Source organism: Siniperca chuatsi, linkage group LG12 (genome assembly GCF_020085105.1).
Source record: "Siniperca chuatsi isolate FFG_IHB_CAS linkage group LG12, ASM2008510v1, whole genome shotgun sequence".
Taxonomy (NCBI): domain Eukaryota; kingdom Metazoa; phylum Chordata; class Actinopteri; order Centrarchiformes; family Sinipercidae; genus Siniperca; species Siniperca chuatsi.
In genome coordinates, this window is record NC_058053.1 from 22602995 (window position 1) to 22622387 (window position 19393).

At 39.5% G+C, this 19393-nt stretch overlaps 1 protein-coding gene across 1 annotated transcript in view; it reads left to right on the top strand.

The window, feature by feature from the left end:
- The window catches only part of pdia5 (protein disulfide isomerase family A, member 5), a 54881-nt gene that overhangs the window by 9256 nt on the left and 26232 nt on the right, over window positions 1-19393 (top strand). Inside the window, exons 2-9 of the mRNA XM_044215760.1 lie at window positions 2593-2719; window positions 5444-5531; window positions 12021-12104; window positions 12253-12298; window positions 13473-13565; window positions 14515-14575; window positions 15449-15516; window positions 17842-17933. Of these exons, the coding sequence (XP_044071695.1) occupies window positions 2593-2719; window positions 5444-5531; window positions 12021-12104; window positions 12253-12298; window positions 13473-13565; window positions 14515-14575; window positions 15449-15516; window positions 17842-17933 (659 nt within the window). The remainder of the gene's footprint in view (window positions 1-2592; window positions 2720-5443; window positions 5532-12020; window positions 12105-12252; window positions 12299-13472; window positions 13566-14514; window positions 14576-15448; window positions 15517-17841; window positions 17934-19393) is intronic.

Sequence of the window (19393 nt, forward strand, 5' to 3'; positions counted from 1 at the left end):
AATGTCGGTAGGAACTTTTAAAAAATGGATACACTGTAAGTATATGCTTTGGAACATACTGAACAGGGATGGATCAATGGTAGACAAGTGGATTATACTTCTGGAGTGTCGTAGAAAAGGTTTCGGTCGTAGTCATCTGGACACTGTTTTCAGAATCAAGACGTCTTGATTCTGAAAACAGTGTCCAGATGACTACGACTGAAACCTTTTCTACGATAGAACACTCCTGGACGAATGAGGGACTACATAGACCTCTGGAGTGGTTTGAGATTTTCTATTTTTATATGTTTTGACATGTTTTTTTTTGTTTGTTTTTTTTGCTGTCACTATTGGCTTCCTTCTGTGAATTAGCAAGCTACACACTTTTCAGAGCCACCTTTCAAGCGTTGAGTATTTGATACTCAAAAAATGTTCAGTGAGGTATTCCTTTAAGCATCCTCAGAGAAACTGACTGTGCTTATAGGCTATATCTAGCCCCAGATTAAGGTCATGTTTAGAATGTAAATGCATGTTATTGTTATTGTCCCTATATAAAGTATTGAAACAAAAACACATTTAGTTTATATTGGGATCCATGTTTCAACTCCATGATGCACCTCATCACTTTTCTGTATTGTAAAATAGTATACCACATTAGCTATATTTTCACTTCCCCGTCAGTATTATAGACCAAAGGCGCCATTTAAGGCTGGATAGCTATTGCCAGTTGAGCTTGTCATTATTTGTACCAGAAGGATAATTGTAGTAAATGTTTCAATATTTAGGATTTTAGGAGATTGAGAGAGGAAGTAAGAATCCTGTTCAGTTTGCATCATTTTAATCCTTCTAGGCAGCCATCAAGCATCACATTTCCTATCTCACTTGGATAAGTAAGACCGCCTGCCGTCTCTTCCTAATCTTGCCCCCGGCTCCTAGCTCTCATAACCACTGACTGCTCACCTATGCATACAGGTGTCACCTAGCCAGCCTCTAATTAGCCCACCCTTCGCAAACCGAGTACTGGCACAGCTTGTGTCTATCTTGTCGTCGTATAAACCTATTCAGACTCATGCACTGACTTTATTTTGTCAAGTGACAAAATAAAAACAGATCAATACTCCAACTCAACACAAATAATACTTAGAAGGAATGATAATTTGCCTCAGATATATAATATCTATGGAACTGTTCATCCTTTTCTAAGCCCTTTGGCTTCTCTATGTTAATTTTTAAGTTTACTGATGTGCAAAGTGTAGTGTCTTAAGATTCCCATCAGACTGACCTCAGAAGAGCATCCATTTCGGAATAAAAATTAGGAAAGGAGCCTGACAGGTGCTTGTTTTCATTCCAGGTGATATCACTCATCAGGCAGGATCCGCTGAGCGAACAGACGATGTTTGTTGTCTAATTTAGGTAGAAAGGAAGGGCTTTTTAATGAATAGTGATGGCACAGAGACGATTAGAATGCATGGAATTAACTTCATATGGCTTGAGAGTAATCTGTCTTGTTTATTTTTTTTTTCTTAGTCGTCTTTGATTAAAGTGCAAGGCTCAATATGGGCTTTGTTTCCCATATTAGGTGTTTCACACCATTAGCCCAACTACCAGTATTTGGAAAGTCGAAGGAGCCATTCAAACTAATGATGCAGATGTATCCACCTGTTACTTTGAAGCCACCTTTAGTACAGGTTGATATTGGAAGCAACATCCTGTCTTGTTTGTGCCATAGTAGTTGAAAAGAAAGAAGCAATTATATATATGCAGTTTTGAAGCTCTCATGGCTTTCCACTTCAGTGTAAATATCAAGTTAAAACTGTTGATTTTGTTTATGGCAATTATGAGTCACAGCAAAGAGATAAGACAAGTGAACAGAGCCCTCAGCCCCCTCTGCCCCATTGACACTCTGATTCCACTTCTGAGTGCCATGGACTGCTGCAGTGTTATAAAATTGTAGCTCTGCATCAAACTCATTTCACTTATATCAAACTGATACTGATATATTTATTTGCCACATAGTTTGCCACATTAATTTTATAACAAGTCTTAAAGTTCAAGCCCTGGCAGTGGCCCCTAGAGGTTTATTACAACCAACAGTATGAATTTGTTGGGCAGAATAAACATCATACTGACAATTTTGTCTCTATTAGAGCTTTAAGAATTGCAGCTAAAAATGGAAAACTTGTCCTGAGGAAGGCATTTGAGTAAAGTTCATAGTGTAAATAGAAACAGGTTAAAGCCTGGGGAGCATCAATATGCTCAGTATATTTCATGGCAATCTACGCTTTAGATTTTTATATTTCTTGTGTACAAGTGGAACCTTTGGCTCTTTTTAAAATAAAAATCTGGCCAGTAGTATTTGCTGGGGTAACATATCCTGAATAATACAGACTCTAAAATTGGCATAATTTGGGTTTAAATCTGGAACTATGTGATCAGAGTATACGAAAGTAAAGTGTACAACTCTAACCAGATGTTCAATGCCAGCTTTCGATATCATATCTTTTTCTATGCTCAGTGCTATGGACATATTTTGCATGGTAACCAAAAGAGTGTTTGGCATCATCACACAACTGATTTGGTAACAGTTGTTTGTATTTGTGTCTTTCTAACTAGGTGTGGCTGCTGCCGGTGCTGGAGGCAGTGAAGGTGTCTCCTCTTATAGAGAAAGTCAGCGACCACAAAGACTTCAAGAAGCTGCTCAGGACGAGAACCAACGTTCTGGTGCTCTACACCAAGACAGGTTAGAGAAGACTGACATCCACACATAATTGATATTTTTTGGATCAGGCTGTACTAGAATATACACCTGGCTGAAGGGGATGGTATTAATTTGTCTAGTTGTGGGGTAGAAGTTTCTGTTAGAGGTGGTATGTTATGCTACTATATGTAATAGCATATATTTCTGGTTTAGCATCCATTGTTTCTGGCAAGGGAGGAAGTGGCGACAGCAGTCCTGCCAGACAATCATAGTAATGGCTCATGTTTGTATTATCTCAATGACTCTCAAACAGCTTGTCACTGTAGTGGTCATCGTGGAGCGCTGGAAAACCAAATAACATTTGGTGTTATATGTATCCCAGATATTTTATAGACATACAGTATGTTAGCCAATATGTCAAACAACTAGAAAAATACCCCCTTCAACTATACATTTTATTTTATCCTTAGATCAAAATTGTCATTCTTTTATTTCGTGAAGAGCAAGGTATGCTTTTAATGCTGACGTCATTGTACTTGTACAAGTGCGTAATTACAGACAGTTATAATCATTTTATTATAATCCGAGAAGGTGAGTGTGAAAATATCTGTTAGCAGCAGTTACCACTAAAGCCTTTAGTTGTGTTTTGAAAGACACCACAGTTGCATCCCAAAAGCTAAGGTTTTTGAAGGAATATGTCATTTGTTACAACAGGAGATGATGCACAAAACACTTATGACCACATCCTTTTGACTGTCTCTCCCCACATTATGTGTTGATGTGGATGTGTGTCCAACATCCTAACTTAGAGAACTGAACTATATCAAGTTACAGATGTAATGCATTTAAATGCCATTTCCTTCAATTGTACGTGAATAAGTACAGTACTGGAGTGATTATTCCAACAATTCTAACATTATAGAAACAAACACAATAGGCTCATTTACATGGCTAGTGTAAGAGAACTTAATAGCCATGCATTAGTGCAGTTCATTTTCTTCATTGGTATGTCACAATTGTTGCTGTAATCATTGACAATTCTGTAATTGTGCAACATTAAAACACCTGATTAATTAAAATTCCTGTTGTCACACTCTGTAGTAAGAATGCAATTGTGCAGTGACACTGTTGAGCTTTAGCCTGCAGCCTACTTTAAAGGGATGATCACAGTGGTCTATCTCAGTAATGTACTTGGAAATACTTATCTTATAGAATTAGAGAGTAGTCAATAAATAAATAGAAAATACTTAACACTTTATGCAGTCAAACAGAGTTATAAAGCAGCATTTTCTTCCAACCATTATGGAACCTCTAATGCACCCCAGTAGATTTTAATTCCATTTTCATTTGCATAGTTCTGAGGAGGAGAGGAATGCACTCTGTAGGCTTGTAAAGGAGCTGCTGGATATTACTAATGTTTCCATTCAAAAAACCATCCTACTCCTCAATAAGCAGCAGAGGACTCCCAGAGCCCCACAGCCACAGATTTATTTGTTTCATAATTCATGGCCCATATCAGCCTGCGTCAGGGCATTAGATAAGGCTTCCATGTATCAGGCAGTGGCTCTGATTGATCACTGGCTACAGCATCACACAGACATTCCTTCTTTAAAGACATCAAAGGTTCCCCTCCTCATGCAGGTTTTCTGGTTTAATGTCCTCTTCACCAACCAATTATTTCACCACTTCTAGCCACATCACATTCATTCCCCCTCTTGAGCACAGACAGCTTTGCCCTGTTCCTAACTCCTCACCAGCCTCTGACCCTCTACAGTCAGTCACATCCCTGTTGAGTTTTACTCTGGTTAGTGCCCATCAAACTTTTAACAATGAGCTTGTTGCCAGCCAGTATCTACTCACCTCCTGCTCCATGCATGATAATGAACTGACACTGATTTTGCCAGATGTTTTTGTTACCAACCCAGTGCAAGGCGGGACCCTGGGGAGTCATGGCAGTGCCCCTAAATCTAAATATAGCCTTGGCCTGGAGCGTTGAGAGGAATTGTTTTCTTTATGCAGTGAATAAAACACATTTGGTTTTGGGGGGAGTATAAAAATTATGTATTGTGTTACACAAGGACTAGAATATTACACTTTGTTTACTTTACTCGCAGGAATCTGCTTTGCTTGCCATATCTGATGAAAATCAGTAATATTACTGTGTGTGTTGTTGTAGCTGGTACAGTTTATTACACACTAGTTTCCTCTTTCCTAACACAGAAAGCAAACTGCACAGCTCAGCCATATTTTCTCTCTGACACACTAGATTGTGTAAGTCTCCAGTGGTCATGAACTCTCCATGTTGTCCTTGAATGAGCTCACACTTGATGTTCATCATGGCTCAGCATATGGTAGTAAGCAGCATGCAGCAGGTACAAACTATAGTTTGCCAAAACATACCTGCTGTGCTTCCCCCGTTAGCTGAAAAGTTGTTCTGCTTCAGCAGAGTCTTTGTGTCACCATATAATCCTCCCATCCCCTGCTTAGTCACACTATTGTAAGATGCTGAAAGCTGATGTAACTTAAACCCCCTCCCTGAACCCATCCAGTGAAAGGTATTAGAAAACCCTCTTCCATCACCCATCCATCCCAAACTCAGTGATCTCTTTCTTCTGCACTTGGTGTTTTAGTAAGACACTGAGCTCCACTGTAACTCAATTCCTCTTCGCTGTGTTTGGCATGACAGTGTCCTCTGTGTCTCGAGGCTCTGGGTTGTCCTCAGCTATTGATAACAAGGCTGACCATGGTTTTTCTCTGTATCTGTAGCTACATCAGGGGACTCCCACCTGAAACTGCTATCAGATGTGGCCCAAACAGTAAAGGGCCAAGGGACTATTGCCTGGGTCAACTGTGGGTAAGTAATGGGATGGTTTTTAAAAAACACATTGTAGGACATCTTCTTCCTCCATCACACTTACTGACTCCCTGTCTCTTTTGACATTATGGCCTCTTTTGTCCAAGGAATTTTCTGACAGCAGTTATAAAGGCAGAGCAATTTACTCTTCCCTAAGAATGTCCCTGCTGCCATCCATCTGCACAATTTATGTCTTTTTCCCCCGGGGTAACATTGGCCTTGTTCCATTGGTTCTATTGTACGGGCGCAATTTGACAGGAGGCCACTCACTTACTGGAGCTATTGAAGCTTTGGGTCTAATGTGTTACATCTGTTTATACAATGTCAGTTCTACTTTTTCTGGGTTTTTCATTGTATGTTTTATCCTAAAATAATAAATGAATGATAAGGAAGGCAGTCGCTTAATGCTGTGTGGCCTTTCTCTGCCCTCTAAGGGTGAAGCTGGAGGATGATGCTTCATGTTGTTCTCTTTGTCAAGGTTTCTGTATCTTTCAGTTTCTGTTTTTGTTTAAATTCGGTTGTATGCCTCCCATCAAGAGGGCTTTGTGTATTGTAAGTATTGCGGATTAGTGGTATCATTCATGTGTGTTGTGCTGAAATGACTCAACATCAATCTATTAGTACATTCCAGGGCTGGGCATCATTGAAATGTTTTGATACTAGTGCCACTACAATACCATTTTGGTACCAACACCAAAACTATGCTTTTTCAATACCTTGCTTTGAGGAATATAACAACCTTTCTTCATCTAACATTAGAAACCAAACTTTTTTTCGTTTGTAAAGGAGATCTTTTTTTCAATACATTTTGACTTTTGGACTTTACAACGCTGTGGAGTTACTGGAAATATTTGGATCACATGGAAACTGTTCAGCCTTGATGTTACGCTCTGGCATCCTCCATCAGCTGAGTCGGTGATACAGCACTACTAGCTTAAAATACACGTGAAGTTTGTGGACGTAGTAGCTAAATCTGTCCATGGAAGAACAAGATTGCGCTAGCAAGGCAGTTTTGTGTTCAGATGTGTGGTATTTATTCATATTGGGAAATCCCACAATCTCTAGAAAGCATTAGCTGAAGTTGGCTGGCTGACTCAACAAGGACTAGAAATCGTCTCTGTTGCTAGGTCGTTACTGAGGGTTGGCCTACTTGCTGGAGTAATAAACTAGGTTTCATCACATAGGATTCTACTAACATCGTTGGATTGTTTTTCAGTTATTAGTCAGACCCCATGTGTTTGCAGGGAAACAGAGATAACACTAGCAAAATGTTTTTTGTTTTTTTTTGAGAGCGATTTGCCCCCACAATTTAGTCAATTGACAGAAAATAATAATCTGCAATAAGTAAGAATGTCAAACGTTTGCTGGTTCAAAATTCTGCTGTTTTTTGCTGTTTTATATCATTGTAAATTGAATATTCGTGGGTTTGGGGCTGTTGTGTGAACAAAACAAGCAATTTGAAGACCTTCAGCTCTCGGAAGTCATGATGGGTATTTTTCACTGCTTTTTAACATTTTATTGACTACACAATTAATCGATCAATCAAAAAAATAACCAACAGATATTCAATCAAATTAAAACAATAACCATTACTTGCAGCCCTAGTCATATGGAAAACACTTTATCTTTTTAAATATGCATTTTATTATTTTCATACTCCAAAACTCTTTCCCCTTAAAGGCAGAACAATACATCTGTCATCTGTCTTTCTGGAGCACATCTATCTCCAGCCCACACTGTGGAAGGGTTTACATTAAGCAAATGCTAGATACTCCCAAGACACCAGCAAGAATTGTTTTCTCTAAGCACAGCTTGCTTTGCTCCCCAGTGATCTGACTTTTGCTTGTTGTTCTTTCTGCCCTTCCTGGTGTTGAGTTCCACTAACTATTTAATTATTTTTTTACCTGTCAACCCATCAACTGCACGAACCATCTTCTTCACCAGAGAGGAAAGAATGGATCATAAAACAGGAAACTGTGAGGAAGGCAGTTACTCCCCTTTGACACCTAGTGCTCATTGCAGCATTCACAGTCTCTCTCAAGCTTATCCGGGATCAAGACCAGGCAGACAGAAAGGAAGAGAAACTAAACTCAAAACAGTCTAAAGGAATTGTCAGAACTGTTGGGTGTCTACTTTTCTCTTCAAAGACACTCCATGATATGTCCTTTTTAACTGTTTACTTTTTGACTCAGTTACTCTTTTTGCCTGGGAGAGTATAGTATCATCTTTCTCTTCCTTCTCCAACAACTCCAGCATGCTAGAAAGTGTGCTAATGCTAAGCAGAGATTTATACTGGGCCAGATTCCTGCCAGGGGAGCTTGAGCGAGCCGGGTTCATCACTGTAGGACACATGGATCCGGTGCCAGGCTCTGTAGCGAAGCATTGTGCTATTTGGCATATTTCTCCACCATCTCAAATGGGCCAGTTCCAAATCGAAGCTCCAGCTGCGAGCTCATGGTGGACAGAGGGAGAGAGAGAGTAGAGCGCATATCACAGCGTGAGAACGGTCAGCCCTGCCAAGGAAGAGGGCCACCAAGGCCAGAATGACACACTTTGAACAGATGACAGGGACCTGAGTGTTGGCCAACTGGGATCTGCCAAAGGGATGGATGATCTCATACAGGAAGGGAGTACAGGACTGTGCTTCCCTGCTCCCTTTCTTCTGGAAATTTAGAACAGACATAGAACATGGTAAGAAACATGGTCTTGTCTGGATCAGTGGGAATAGCAGAGCACAAACAAACACAGCACGGATTAGGATTTGTGTTTTGGAAGAGTAGTAATTAAATGGCATGCAGGGCTTCATCCTCTTTGCATGATGAATCCATTATTAATCCTTTACAAAGGGGACTCCGTTGACTTTGGCCCAATGTAAAGTTTTGGCTTCAACTTTTTTATTGAATTTTTATAATTCTTCAATCTTAAACCTCGCTCAATCACCTTGTTGCATCAGTTATTTTTAGTTGGGTATGTCCAACCAAATAATATGTCACGAAAGGTAAGCACTCACTCCCAGTCCTCAAAAAGCTTTGACCATTTTTCACAATGTTTCCATTGGTTATGATAAACAAGTAATTGCTGAGATCTGTGAACACAAGAACATTGTTCCCCTGGGACAAGAAACTCAATCGTTCGGATAGTCCAACAGGTTGTAAACAAAGCAACAGTTTAGTCATATTATCTACCACTTCATTTGGAGGCACAACTGAAAGTGAGCACACCTCCAAATGAAGATCTAAGACCAGGATCTTGGTCTGTAAACTGCAATGTATATTAACAAAAGACTGTTTGGGTTATAATTGTACTGTTTGCATTTGCTGCTTATGTCTTTCCCAAATACGTTTGAAACCTGTCTGATTGTCCGACTGCTTTTTAACGCTGTTGCCACCTTCCCAGATCTATGCAATTAACCTGAGTGTTAAATGAGAAGCTCTAGCAGTTTGAATTTGTATGGTCAACAGTAAATCTCCTAGAATCTACTGCATCAGACAAATCATCATGAATGGAGAACAAGAGACAATTTGCTTGTTCATTCAGTGAATCAAACAGCATGTGAACCTAATTGCTGACAAATATATGATGCTGTATAAATCCAAGGCATACAAGGCTATGCTGTAGGTGATCAACCTCTTTTAACTATAGGAGTCAGAAGCTGTAGTTTTTATTTAAGAGAAAAACTGAAAAGTTGCATTTTAAACAAACCAGTCAGTGAGTGCAGACCTTTCCTTCTACTTTTGTTCTCCACCATCATTTCACTGTCTTCTTTGAACACTGTGTCTTAATCCTAACAATGCATGATTGGGCAATAGTTTTTCTTGGCATCTATTGTACTGTGGCCATTTATCTCCTCACCTCATCTGTTTGTCAGCACGTTATAACTTCTCATCAGCCCTCTCCCTGCTCAGCCTCCTCTCATACCTTCTTACTTAACAGCCATAGACCTCCTGCTCACTGCAGCGTTGGGGCTTTGGAACTGACGCATCGACTGACCCCGGAGATGAATGTACAACAGTTGTTCTCATCTGGATGGACATGCCTCTGATGAACTGCCATTCATGGCCTTTTTTCTTTCTGTACTGAACATTAGCTAGTTAGTCATTCTAACTTCTCTGGGCTTCCATTTATTCTGTGATTGAACAAGCATAATGGCATGCAGCCTTTTTTTCTGAGTCAGTTTTACTGTGTATGTAAGATCAAATGAGTAAGAGGTTGAAAGTCCATGTCCATTGTTTTACTGGTCCGTACCCAGGCATGTGGCCTATTCACATTCCCCCAAAAAGTGCCATTCAACAATACCTGGTGATATTTCATGACAGCACTGTACAGCTCAGTACAATTTTCAACACTTTACTAAAACATTGTGTCTTAGAAAATATCTACCTCTATCTTACCCTCCTCTCCACAGATTGCATTATTAATTTTAATGTAGGCCTATTGTAGAGTAAGTGTGCACTGTAGGAAAAATGATAATGTAATTTTAAACAGCACCAGATCAGACTGTGTGTCAGTAGATACTAGATCATTAACAGAAAAACATGACCAGGACATGGCTACTGAGTGGCTGGGATGCAAATTACTTTTATTATTGATTAATCCCATCACATTTTCCCAGAATCCAAAGTGACATCTTTAAATTGCTTGTTCTGAATAGCCAACAGTCCAAAACCCCAAAGATCTTTAATTTACAATGATTTAAAACAAAGAAAAGTAGTGAATCCTCACATTTGAAAAGCTGGAAACAGCAAATGGTGGCGTATTTCATGCAAAATGACTTAAAAGAGAAGTTAATGCAAATTTTTGGCAAGAGACCATGATATTCAAGGATGTCTGCATTAAAAGATTTGAATGGCAAAGGCAGAAGAACAGAAGTTCCCTCCGCAGACAGCCAATGCATTGTTGCCTCTATATTGTGTGTTTAGTTGTGAATGTACAAGGTTGATTGGCTTCAGTTGGTTGGTTGCTTGGTTTTGGATGAGGGTCCCTTGTCTACGTTTTACTGGTTCGGGGTTTCCTTGCCTTTGTCACTTGTGGCAGTGTTTCAAGGAGTTAGAAGCAGCAGACCGGATTTGAATCGGATGACTGCGCATCATCTCCAGATACATCTGCTCCTGGTGTGCCCCGACTGGCGCCATCTGCCTTCATGAGTCAGCAGAATATGGCATTAAGCACACAGTCATTACCTGAAATACTGTCTGTCAACGCATGCACACACCAATTTACTCTTCCTCATATAATGCAAAACTACACAGAACATATATTTGGCTCACTGTGGGTCTTGGAGCCATAATTGAATTCCACCTCTTTGAATTTGTTAGCATCAGGCCTTCTCTCCGGCAAAGATCTCTCTCCATCTCTCTCTCTAAATTAATGCACATTTTCCTTGCTCTTTATTACAGAGGAGGAAGAGTACTTCATGCCGCTGATAATGCCTCACTGTAGCAAGTGTGAAGTACGTGTAGGTGGCTAGATGCATATTTATTTCCTTTCCAACTACAGCCTTTTCAATTACAGAATTAAGCCTCTATACAGCAGAGAATTTGTGTATGCTGACATGCTCTACAGTATAGGTTGTAATCGGCATTGCATTCCCATTGCAGTATGTATGTGTTTGTGTATGCATACTGGAGCAACTAATAAATGGAGCAGGGAGCCTTGTTTATATAACACTGTACATGTGATTAGATTGATCGGATGAAAGTTGCTGCATGAAGACATAACTGCATTAACTTCTCCGTTTTTTTTTTTATTCGATTCAGTGAAGCTTTATTGGAAAGACATTGTAACCAAAGAACATGTTGGCAAAGCATATTCTTAAACAGAATTAAGTAGATAATACAAACAATGAATATATAAATAATGGTAGCAATACAAGCAATTTAGCAAGTAGTCACTGAACAGAAGAACAATTATATGTATTATTATATAAAGAAGAAAGAAAAATAAAGCCTTACATGAAAAGAAGCTGAGACGGACGATATTTTTTAGATAGATATATATTCTCCTACTAGTTCTGTCACACAGTTTCACCAACAAGATTTTAAATATGCTTTTTTGTTGGAAGGAAGGGAAAATTCCAAAGTTTTCTATGATGACCTGTTCCAATAGCTAATTTGTGATTACTAAGCCTGTGATTATTTGAAATTTGTCTGTGAATATGTTTTAAAATTTTGATTAAATACAGGGCTATTTGATGTGTATATCTGATGGATAACATTCAAGTTTTAGTATTTATAGATGTGGTTTATCCAATGGGTTATTATTAATTTACTTTATACATTTTGTCCAATTTAATCATTGTATCATTCTGGGATATTGAGCCGATCTCATTCTGATGTACTTTGGCTTTTAGTTTCTTCTTTCCAATGTTCCAAATAGGTTTCTTTAGATTGTGTTATAATTTGGTTCACTCTGATTGGTGGTTGGAAAGCAGTGTTGTTGTGAGACTGGTCAGAGTCTCTCTCTCACTCTCACTCTCACTCTCACCCTCAGAGATTCAGAGGGCCGTAAGCTCTGTAAGAAAGTGAAGGTGGACCCGAGCTTCAAACATGGAGGAACAGAGCTGTTGCATTACAAGTAAGTAACCAGAAACTCAGCTGGCTGTCAGACACTTATCCACACTTCAGTGCTTTCTGGAAAGTAATACCGTGTTCGCTGCTTAAGAAGCATGCTGTTCACCGTTTACTCCTGGTGTTGTGAGCATTGTGTCTGGTGTGTCTTGCAGAGATGGGACATTCCACACAGAGTACAATAGGCCCGCTACCTTCAAGGTGAGTGCGCAGCTGAAATCCCGCATTCTTTGCACAAGCTTTCACCTCAAATGCAGCACAGTTGTTCTCTTTCTGTCTGTCTAGTATTTACTAATGGCTCACATTCATAGTATCATTTCATTAACCATATTATACTCTTCTGTGTGGGCTCCACCGAAGAATGGTGTGTCTGTGTTCATTTAATTTATTAATTTGTTTGATAAGAACAACTTCACTCTTCACTATTTTATTAAGATTGTGGATTAACAATTTAGGGGAAATATATAAATATGATTTCTCTGACTAATATTGGGATTGTAATTATTAAAAATCAATATAAATAGCATAAATAGTACAGACACCAGTATTAAGAGAGCATAGAAACCACACAACAGCCATATTTCAATATAGAGTTTGGCCAACTTACGAAATTAGTACTGTAATTAGCTACAGCTTACTAAATCTGATGGCTACAGTTATTTAAGCCAGAGAAATCGACTCACCAACTAAGACTTTCACCGCAAGGCACAAAGTTGCACTTCTTCTGAAATTCTTGAAAATCAATAAACAGCCCTGATTAATATTCTCTAAAATATGAAGAACTGACTTCTTCTTGTTAAAGTTCATAAGAAACCCATCATGAGGAAATGTGGGAGCTATTGCTCTTTTGTTTTTGACTTATTTTTCTGCTTGCTAGTGTTTTGCCCATATTTCTTTCCCCGACAGATGGAAAGACCTCTGAAACAATAAAACACCAAAAGTCTCGGTTTAAACCATTACCAAGTAATCCTGATAATAAAATCATAATCATTAAATATTCCACCCATGTCCACACTGTCAGTGTTGTAGCGCTGCTGAATGAAGTATTTCCTGCTGTTGCCTCCACAGACATATGGTTCATTATATTTACAGGGAGCTTTACCAAGGCCATTACCAGACAGTTAAAGACATTGAAATAGCTTTGACACCTCTTGGATGCATGAACATGTTGGTCTGTATGAGCTTCCACCTGGCACAGCCTACAGCGTTGCCTGTACTAAATTTAGGAGTGACTTCTGCAACGCTCAAGTAAATCATCACCACTCTATTTTTCACAGGATAACTTGTTGTTGCATGATCTAAGTGTTGCATTTGTTCAGACTCCCAGATTAATCATTCTGAATGTTCTCTTTTTTTCTTTTTTTCCTCCATTCAGTCTATGGTAGCCTTCTTGAAAGACCCATCAGGACCCCCACTGTGGGAGGAGAATCCTGAGGCAAAAGATATTGTCCACATAGAGACAGAAAAAGTAAGTAGTGACCTAAACAACCATTTGAGCTTTGGTTAAATAATAAAGAAGCTTTTGCTGCAATGTAATTTGAAGACATCCAGAACATTAATGTTGACGTACAGTTACTGTGATTACAAGACAGCGAGGAAGCAGTTAATGTGATTCAGGGTCGGCCTTTCTTCTCCTGTCCTGTTAGGGATTTGATCAGCTTCTGAAGTTGACACAGCAGCATGTCCGCCTCTGCAGCACAAAACCCCACACATAAAAGCAACATATCAGGGCTTTATCATCAAAGAGCTGCTCAGTGTTGTTCATGCTCAGCCTGAAAAAACATTTCCAGACAGCTCTCGTCCAGCCAGGTCAGATGGCACTCGTAGCCGCCGCCGCAATTCACCCACGGCCTGACAACCTAAGACACTCATAGATAGATATATACAGCTTTTTGAAAGCCCTTTGATTTAATGAACAGCAGTCCTGCTCGGCCACTCATGCCTGGAGGCTGTTGTTGAGGGTGTCAACAAAAGATTGTGCTGAATATGGGCTTTTTTTAGGAAGTAGCTGAGGTCATGAAGGTGATGATGAGGAAGAGAAGCTGGTATGGGGGCTGATCTACCTGCTGAGAAGAAGAAAGTCCTTTTTTTTTTTTTTTTCTTTGCTGATGTGATGACTCTGTGTAATATACACAGTCTAAAAGATTGCTGAAAAAGCAAAGATGATGGTGTGCTTAGTTATTTTAAAGATATGTATGCTAAACAGAGAGGTACTTTGGGAAATCACCCCTGGAGAAAGCTGTTAGAGGAATCAAGATGTTGTATGTCATCATTGACTCAACATTAGTGATGTTTTTTGGACAAGTTTAGCATTTACCCTTTCAGCCATGTTATGTGCTGTACATATACTTTGTTTATAAATGATGAAGCTTCTTAATCATCTTCTTGTCCCCTCTCTCTCTCACACTCTTTTTAAGGACTTCAGGAAGCTTCTGAAGAAAGAGGAAAGGCCCATCCTCATGATGTTCTATGCTCCCTGTGAGTCCTTTCATTATCACAGTGTTCAGTAGCTCGCAGTAACTGGGACAAGTAGTGCTCTCCTTGCTAGACTGCTTGAACATATTGTCATTGGAAGACAGTGTGCCAGGAGAAACTGACAGCAGCTTTTACTGTCCAGAAAATATGAAAAACTTACTGTATAAGATGCCTCGTTTGAAGAGAGAGCTTACGGTATGTGGACTACATCAATAAACTTGGACATACTTGGCAATAATACATTGTCATAATCAATACTGAAATGAGTTTTTCTAAATTCATCATACCTGGCAAACACAAGACACTTTCTCATCTTTGAGAATAGGGCTAAAACTGAGAAAAACAATTTTCATTGCTGATTAATCTTTGTTATTTTTTTCAATCAACTATTTAGTCTGTAAAATATCAGAACATTGTTCAAATTGCCAATTTAAGAACAAAATTGTGTTTAGTTAGTGAGGAGTTAATTTTCCATGTGTTGTGTTATTATGGTCAGTGGTTTTTAGTACATCATATCTTTCACAGCAGATAGCATACTGCAAGCTACTATTGACAAAAAAACAATCCCCCTGGCAGATGAAGGGAAGTCTTTTGACAGTTGTATCGACGATGTCAGAGCAATGGTTCAAACTGAGTTCTCTGTAATAGCTTCTGCTGTGGGTGCCCCGGTAGTTCACCTGGTAGAGCGTGTACCACGTATCAAGGCTGAGTCCTTACCACAGCGGGCCCTTTGCTGTATGTGATCCCCTCTCTCTTTCCCCTGCCTTTCGTGTCTCTCACTACTATCTCTATCAAAAGTAAAGCGGAAATGCTATTGCTAATATTTTTAAAATAATTAAATAACTTCTGTTGTTTTGTCTTGTATTTTCGTTGCAGGGTGCGGCGTTTGTAAGAGAATGCAGCCCATCTTTCAGCAAGCAGCCACAGAGACGAAGGGGAAATATGTAAGTCTGCTAAATTTCCCCCCTGCACACTTGGTCCACTGTCTTATTGCATTAACTGTCTCTGATCGGCAGCCGTCCTTCTCTGATGTTTGCAGACTAGATGAGATGTGCCAGCACTGAATGTCTGGATGGTTAGCTTGGCTATCCACAAGAATAGAGTCTGTCAGTCTGGCCTAAATGAAAGCTTTCCTTGGTTGTATTTCCTGTAAAACTTCTCACAAGTACAGTACCTCAGCAACTTTTGCAGCATAAGTTTTGATTCATCAGGATAATTACCCAGATGGCCTTTAAAGGCAATTCAGAAGCCCTGATCCCTTCTCTGCTGGATTTGATTTATACTTTATCTGTGTTTTGGTTTGCATCGACCCACCAGAGCAATTACAGTAGTTCATTCAAAAGCCCACCAATCTTGCCTAGCAATCTGTTTTTAATGATTTTAGTGCTTTATATTATTGTACAGGTATATAATCAGTGACTGTATAAATTGTGTTTCTTTCTTGGTTTTTAGCTGGCACCTGCAGCCACAATTAAGGGCTAATGTCCTTCCAGCTGAAGCTTACAACCTCTATATAGATTAAATGTCAGTTTAGCCTGGCCAATCTTTGCATTTACTTCCTAACTTTTCCTTTCCCTCCTGTTTTCATCCTGTTTTCTTCTCCTCCCTGGTCTCACAGGTCCCCTAAAGACCCATGTTGTCAGTTTACAGACAGGCAGTATTACAATGGCAAGCAAACGTGGGGCAAGCTGTTGAATTTTTTTTTTTTTTAACTGCATTGGAGAGATGCAAGCACAAAAGCAACCATAGGCCTATGTGATCAGCTAGGGAAACAAATGCTTTGTGTTCATAAATGCTTCTCCTCAAGCACCAGAAGAATCTGAGGGAGAACATCCTGTATAATGAGAGCAGAGAGAGGCAGCTGCCTGAGGAGACAGCGAAGTAGAGTAGCGCGTTGTGTTTGCCTCACACAAAGCAGGAAATGAATGAAAAGATAATTAACTGCATGTTTGTTTGATTATCAAGCTTATGATTAGTGAAAATGTAAGCCTCTAAACTGGGAATTAACGGTATGCATACAAGCTCCCTGTACAGAACATAGAGGGGTTGGTCTGTGTGTTTGTGTGTGTAAGAGAGAGAGAGAGAGGCTGAGATAGATTTTTAGGAGTGTGCCTGTTATTGCAAGAGACTAGTAGTGCTGCTGAGAAGTGAAAGGTTTGCATACTGAATTGGTGGTCTGCCAACTTGTACAACACATTTCTCGCCTGTGTGTCATGGACACTGGAAGGCGTAAAGGCAATGTCTGAAGTGTTGCATCTCGTCAGGCTGAAAATGCTAAAAAAGAAAAAAAAGAAATGGACATTCTTCAAGCTATTTTTGTCATGAACAGTGTGTTGTACAATACTTCCTCAGGGGTAACCTGGGAAGTTGCAGCTGTTTGATTTTATATCAAAGAAATGCCTGTATCGGAAGAATATTTTCACTCATTCAAGATTTATTTACTTACAAGCAGTGGTGTAAGCATTGGCTTACTCTTAAACAGGGTATAATTTTAGAACTGGGAGACTACGTCCCGTTGAAAAACACAATGTTCTCTCAAATCACAGCACAGTTAAGCAAATGCCTCCTCCAGAGGTGTTTCCTCCCTTTGCAGAAAATAACTTTTGGACATGTAAAAGACTGAATAATATTATATTCTATTTATAGTCCAACACTTTGTACCAAAGTGAAATATTAGTAACTATTAATTGGATGACCTTGGTGATGCCACAGAGAGGTCGACAGTACCACTTGCCAAAACCTTAATACATGATAAGATAATTTTCTTTTCATCCATCCAACGATGTTGTTTCTTGGTGTGAAATGTGCAGGACAGCCTGCTGGGGCTGTTAGTTTGGCTATAGACTTGAAGCCCTGATGCAAAACAAATGCATTTACTACTGAAATAGTCTAAATCCATTAGAATGCTAACAAGTTTGCTACACCTAATAAAAGGTGGTTCATGTATATATTTTTCATGTGTTAACCACATCTATAATCAGGTGTTAGCATATTTCAATATGGCTAAAGTAAATTTCTCATGTTCTCTCCGTTATTTAAATTAAAATGTCAATAAAAAGTGAGTGTTTCAACATTCGTCATACCTATGTTCTTTCACAGTGCAGTCTCTTTTCATACTTAGAGTAATCTATCTTTTTATTTTGGAGCCCTCTGATGATGACTAACCTGTTTTGATGTTTTATGTCCTTTCTCTTTCTTGTGTCTCTGCCTTCACTTTTCTTCACCTCCCTGACAAACCACGGCTCATTTTCCCCTTTGCTTTTTTTAAGGTACTGGCAGGGATGAATGTGAACCCGGCTGAGTTTGACGGCCTCAAGCAGGAGTACAACGTCAAAGGCTACCCAACCTTCTGCTACTTTGAGTGAGTGGAGTCCTCTCATCCGTCTCACTTTAGGCTCAGCCCTCCCTTCCAAGGCTCAAAACATCAGAGTAGGGCCACTTCAAACAGAAAATGCAGTCCAGGCCTCTTAAGCACCAACAGACATGATGGCGGCAGACTCACAGCTTGCAATGGTGGCCCTCGAGGTTCAGAACTTGCTTCTACCAGGTGTGAAGGAGAAAGTTTCTTACAAGCTTTGAAAAAGTAAACTCACAGGAGGGGGTCATGGTTGCAGGTGGGTGCTGCTGTCAGGGAGCAAGGAGGACACACAGCTGATGCTGTATGGTTGGATATGAAGTAGAGCTGAAATGATTAGTTAATTAATCGATTAGTTAATAGACAAACGATGATGATTGGCAACAATTTTGATAATTGACTCATCATTGAAGTCATTTAAAAAATAATAACAATAATAATAATACATTCCCTTATTACAGCTTCCCAATTGTGAGGATTTGCTGCTTTTCTTTGCCTTATGTGAAAGTAAACTGAATATCTTAAGGCTTTGGAGTTGTGGTCGAACAAAATGAGCAAATTGGGCTGGCTGGTTTCAATTGCTAGTTAGCTGTCATTGGTTGATGCAGCAGTTTTCGTATGGGATTCAGACATTGCCATACTGGGCAAAAAAAACGCACTGTTAAAACAATGAAAGGGGCTGCATTGGTAGGGGGGGTTTTCTTCAGGTACCAGTGTTACGATAAAATATAATCCAGGAAGGCCAGTTTGAGTAATAGATCTATGAGTCCGAAGGCTCATCAGACACCAAAACACTTCACAGTGGTTAATATTACTATGACACAGGATTTTACAACTTCACAAAGTTATTACGTCAGGATTGATTCTATCTTTTCATGAACATCAGGAATGTTCGTGGTCGTTGGTCATATTTGATTGGCCAAGGCAACGCCTTGCCGGATGACAAGACATTGCGTTGTGACAAAAGTTGAGCAAAGTTGAACTTTTTTGCTGGACAACCCAGCTTTTTTTTTTTGGCCAAAGCCCTGCGCTTCAGTAACCATACTGCCAGTGCAGCTGCCCCATTGAAAAGATTGGAGGGGCTGCATTTTTTTCATGCAGTGCTGTTGTCTGCCTGAAGACTCAAAACGAGTCAGCGTTTTTAATTATTAATATGCCAGACTAAGTAAAGGCCTTTAATATACTGTACCAACGTTTTTTCATCTTCAAGAACACCTTAAGGCCACATGTGACATTGATTTAGCACTTGGCATCCTCATTTCTTTTTAGTGTTTGGAAGAAATGTATGCTGTTGATAATTTGATAATTTCAGTTTACTGTTCAACCCTAGTGTTTAAATATGCATACAGACTCACATCCAAACAAACTCAAAGCTTGTAACTACGTACACAGTAGGGGCTGAGAGTGTGACTGATAGTGCCCCCCCCAACCAGAGCAACCCTGTACCGTCCTTATATTTTCAGTGT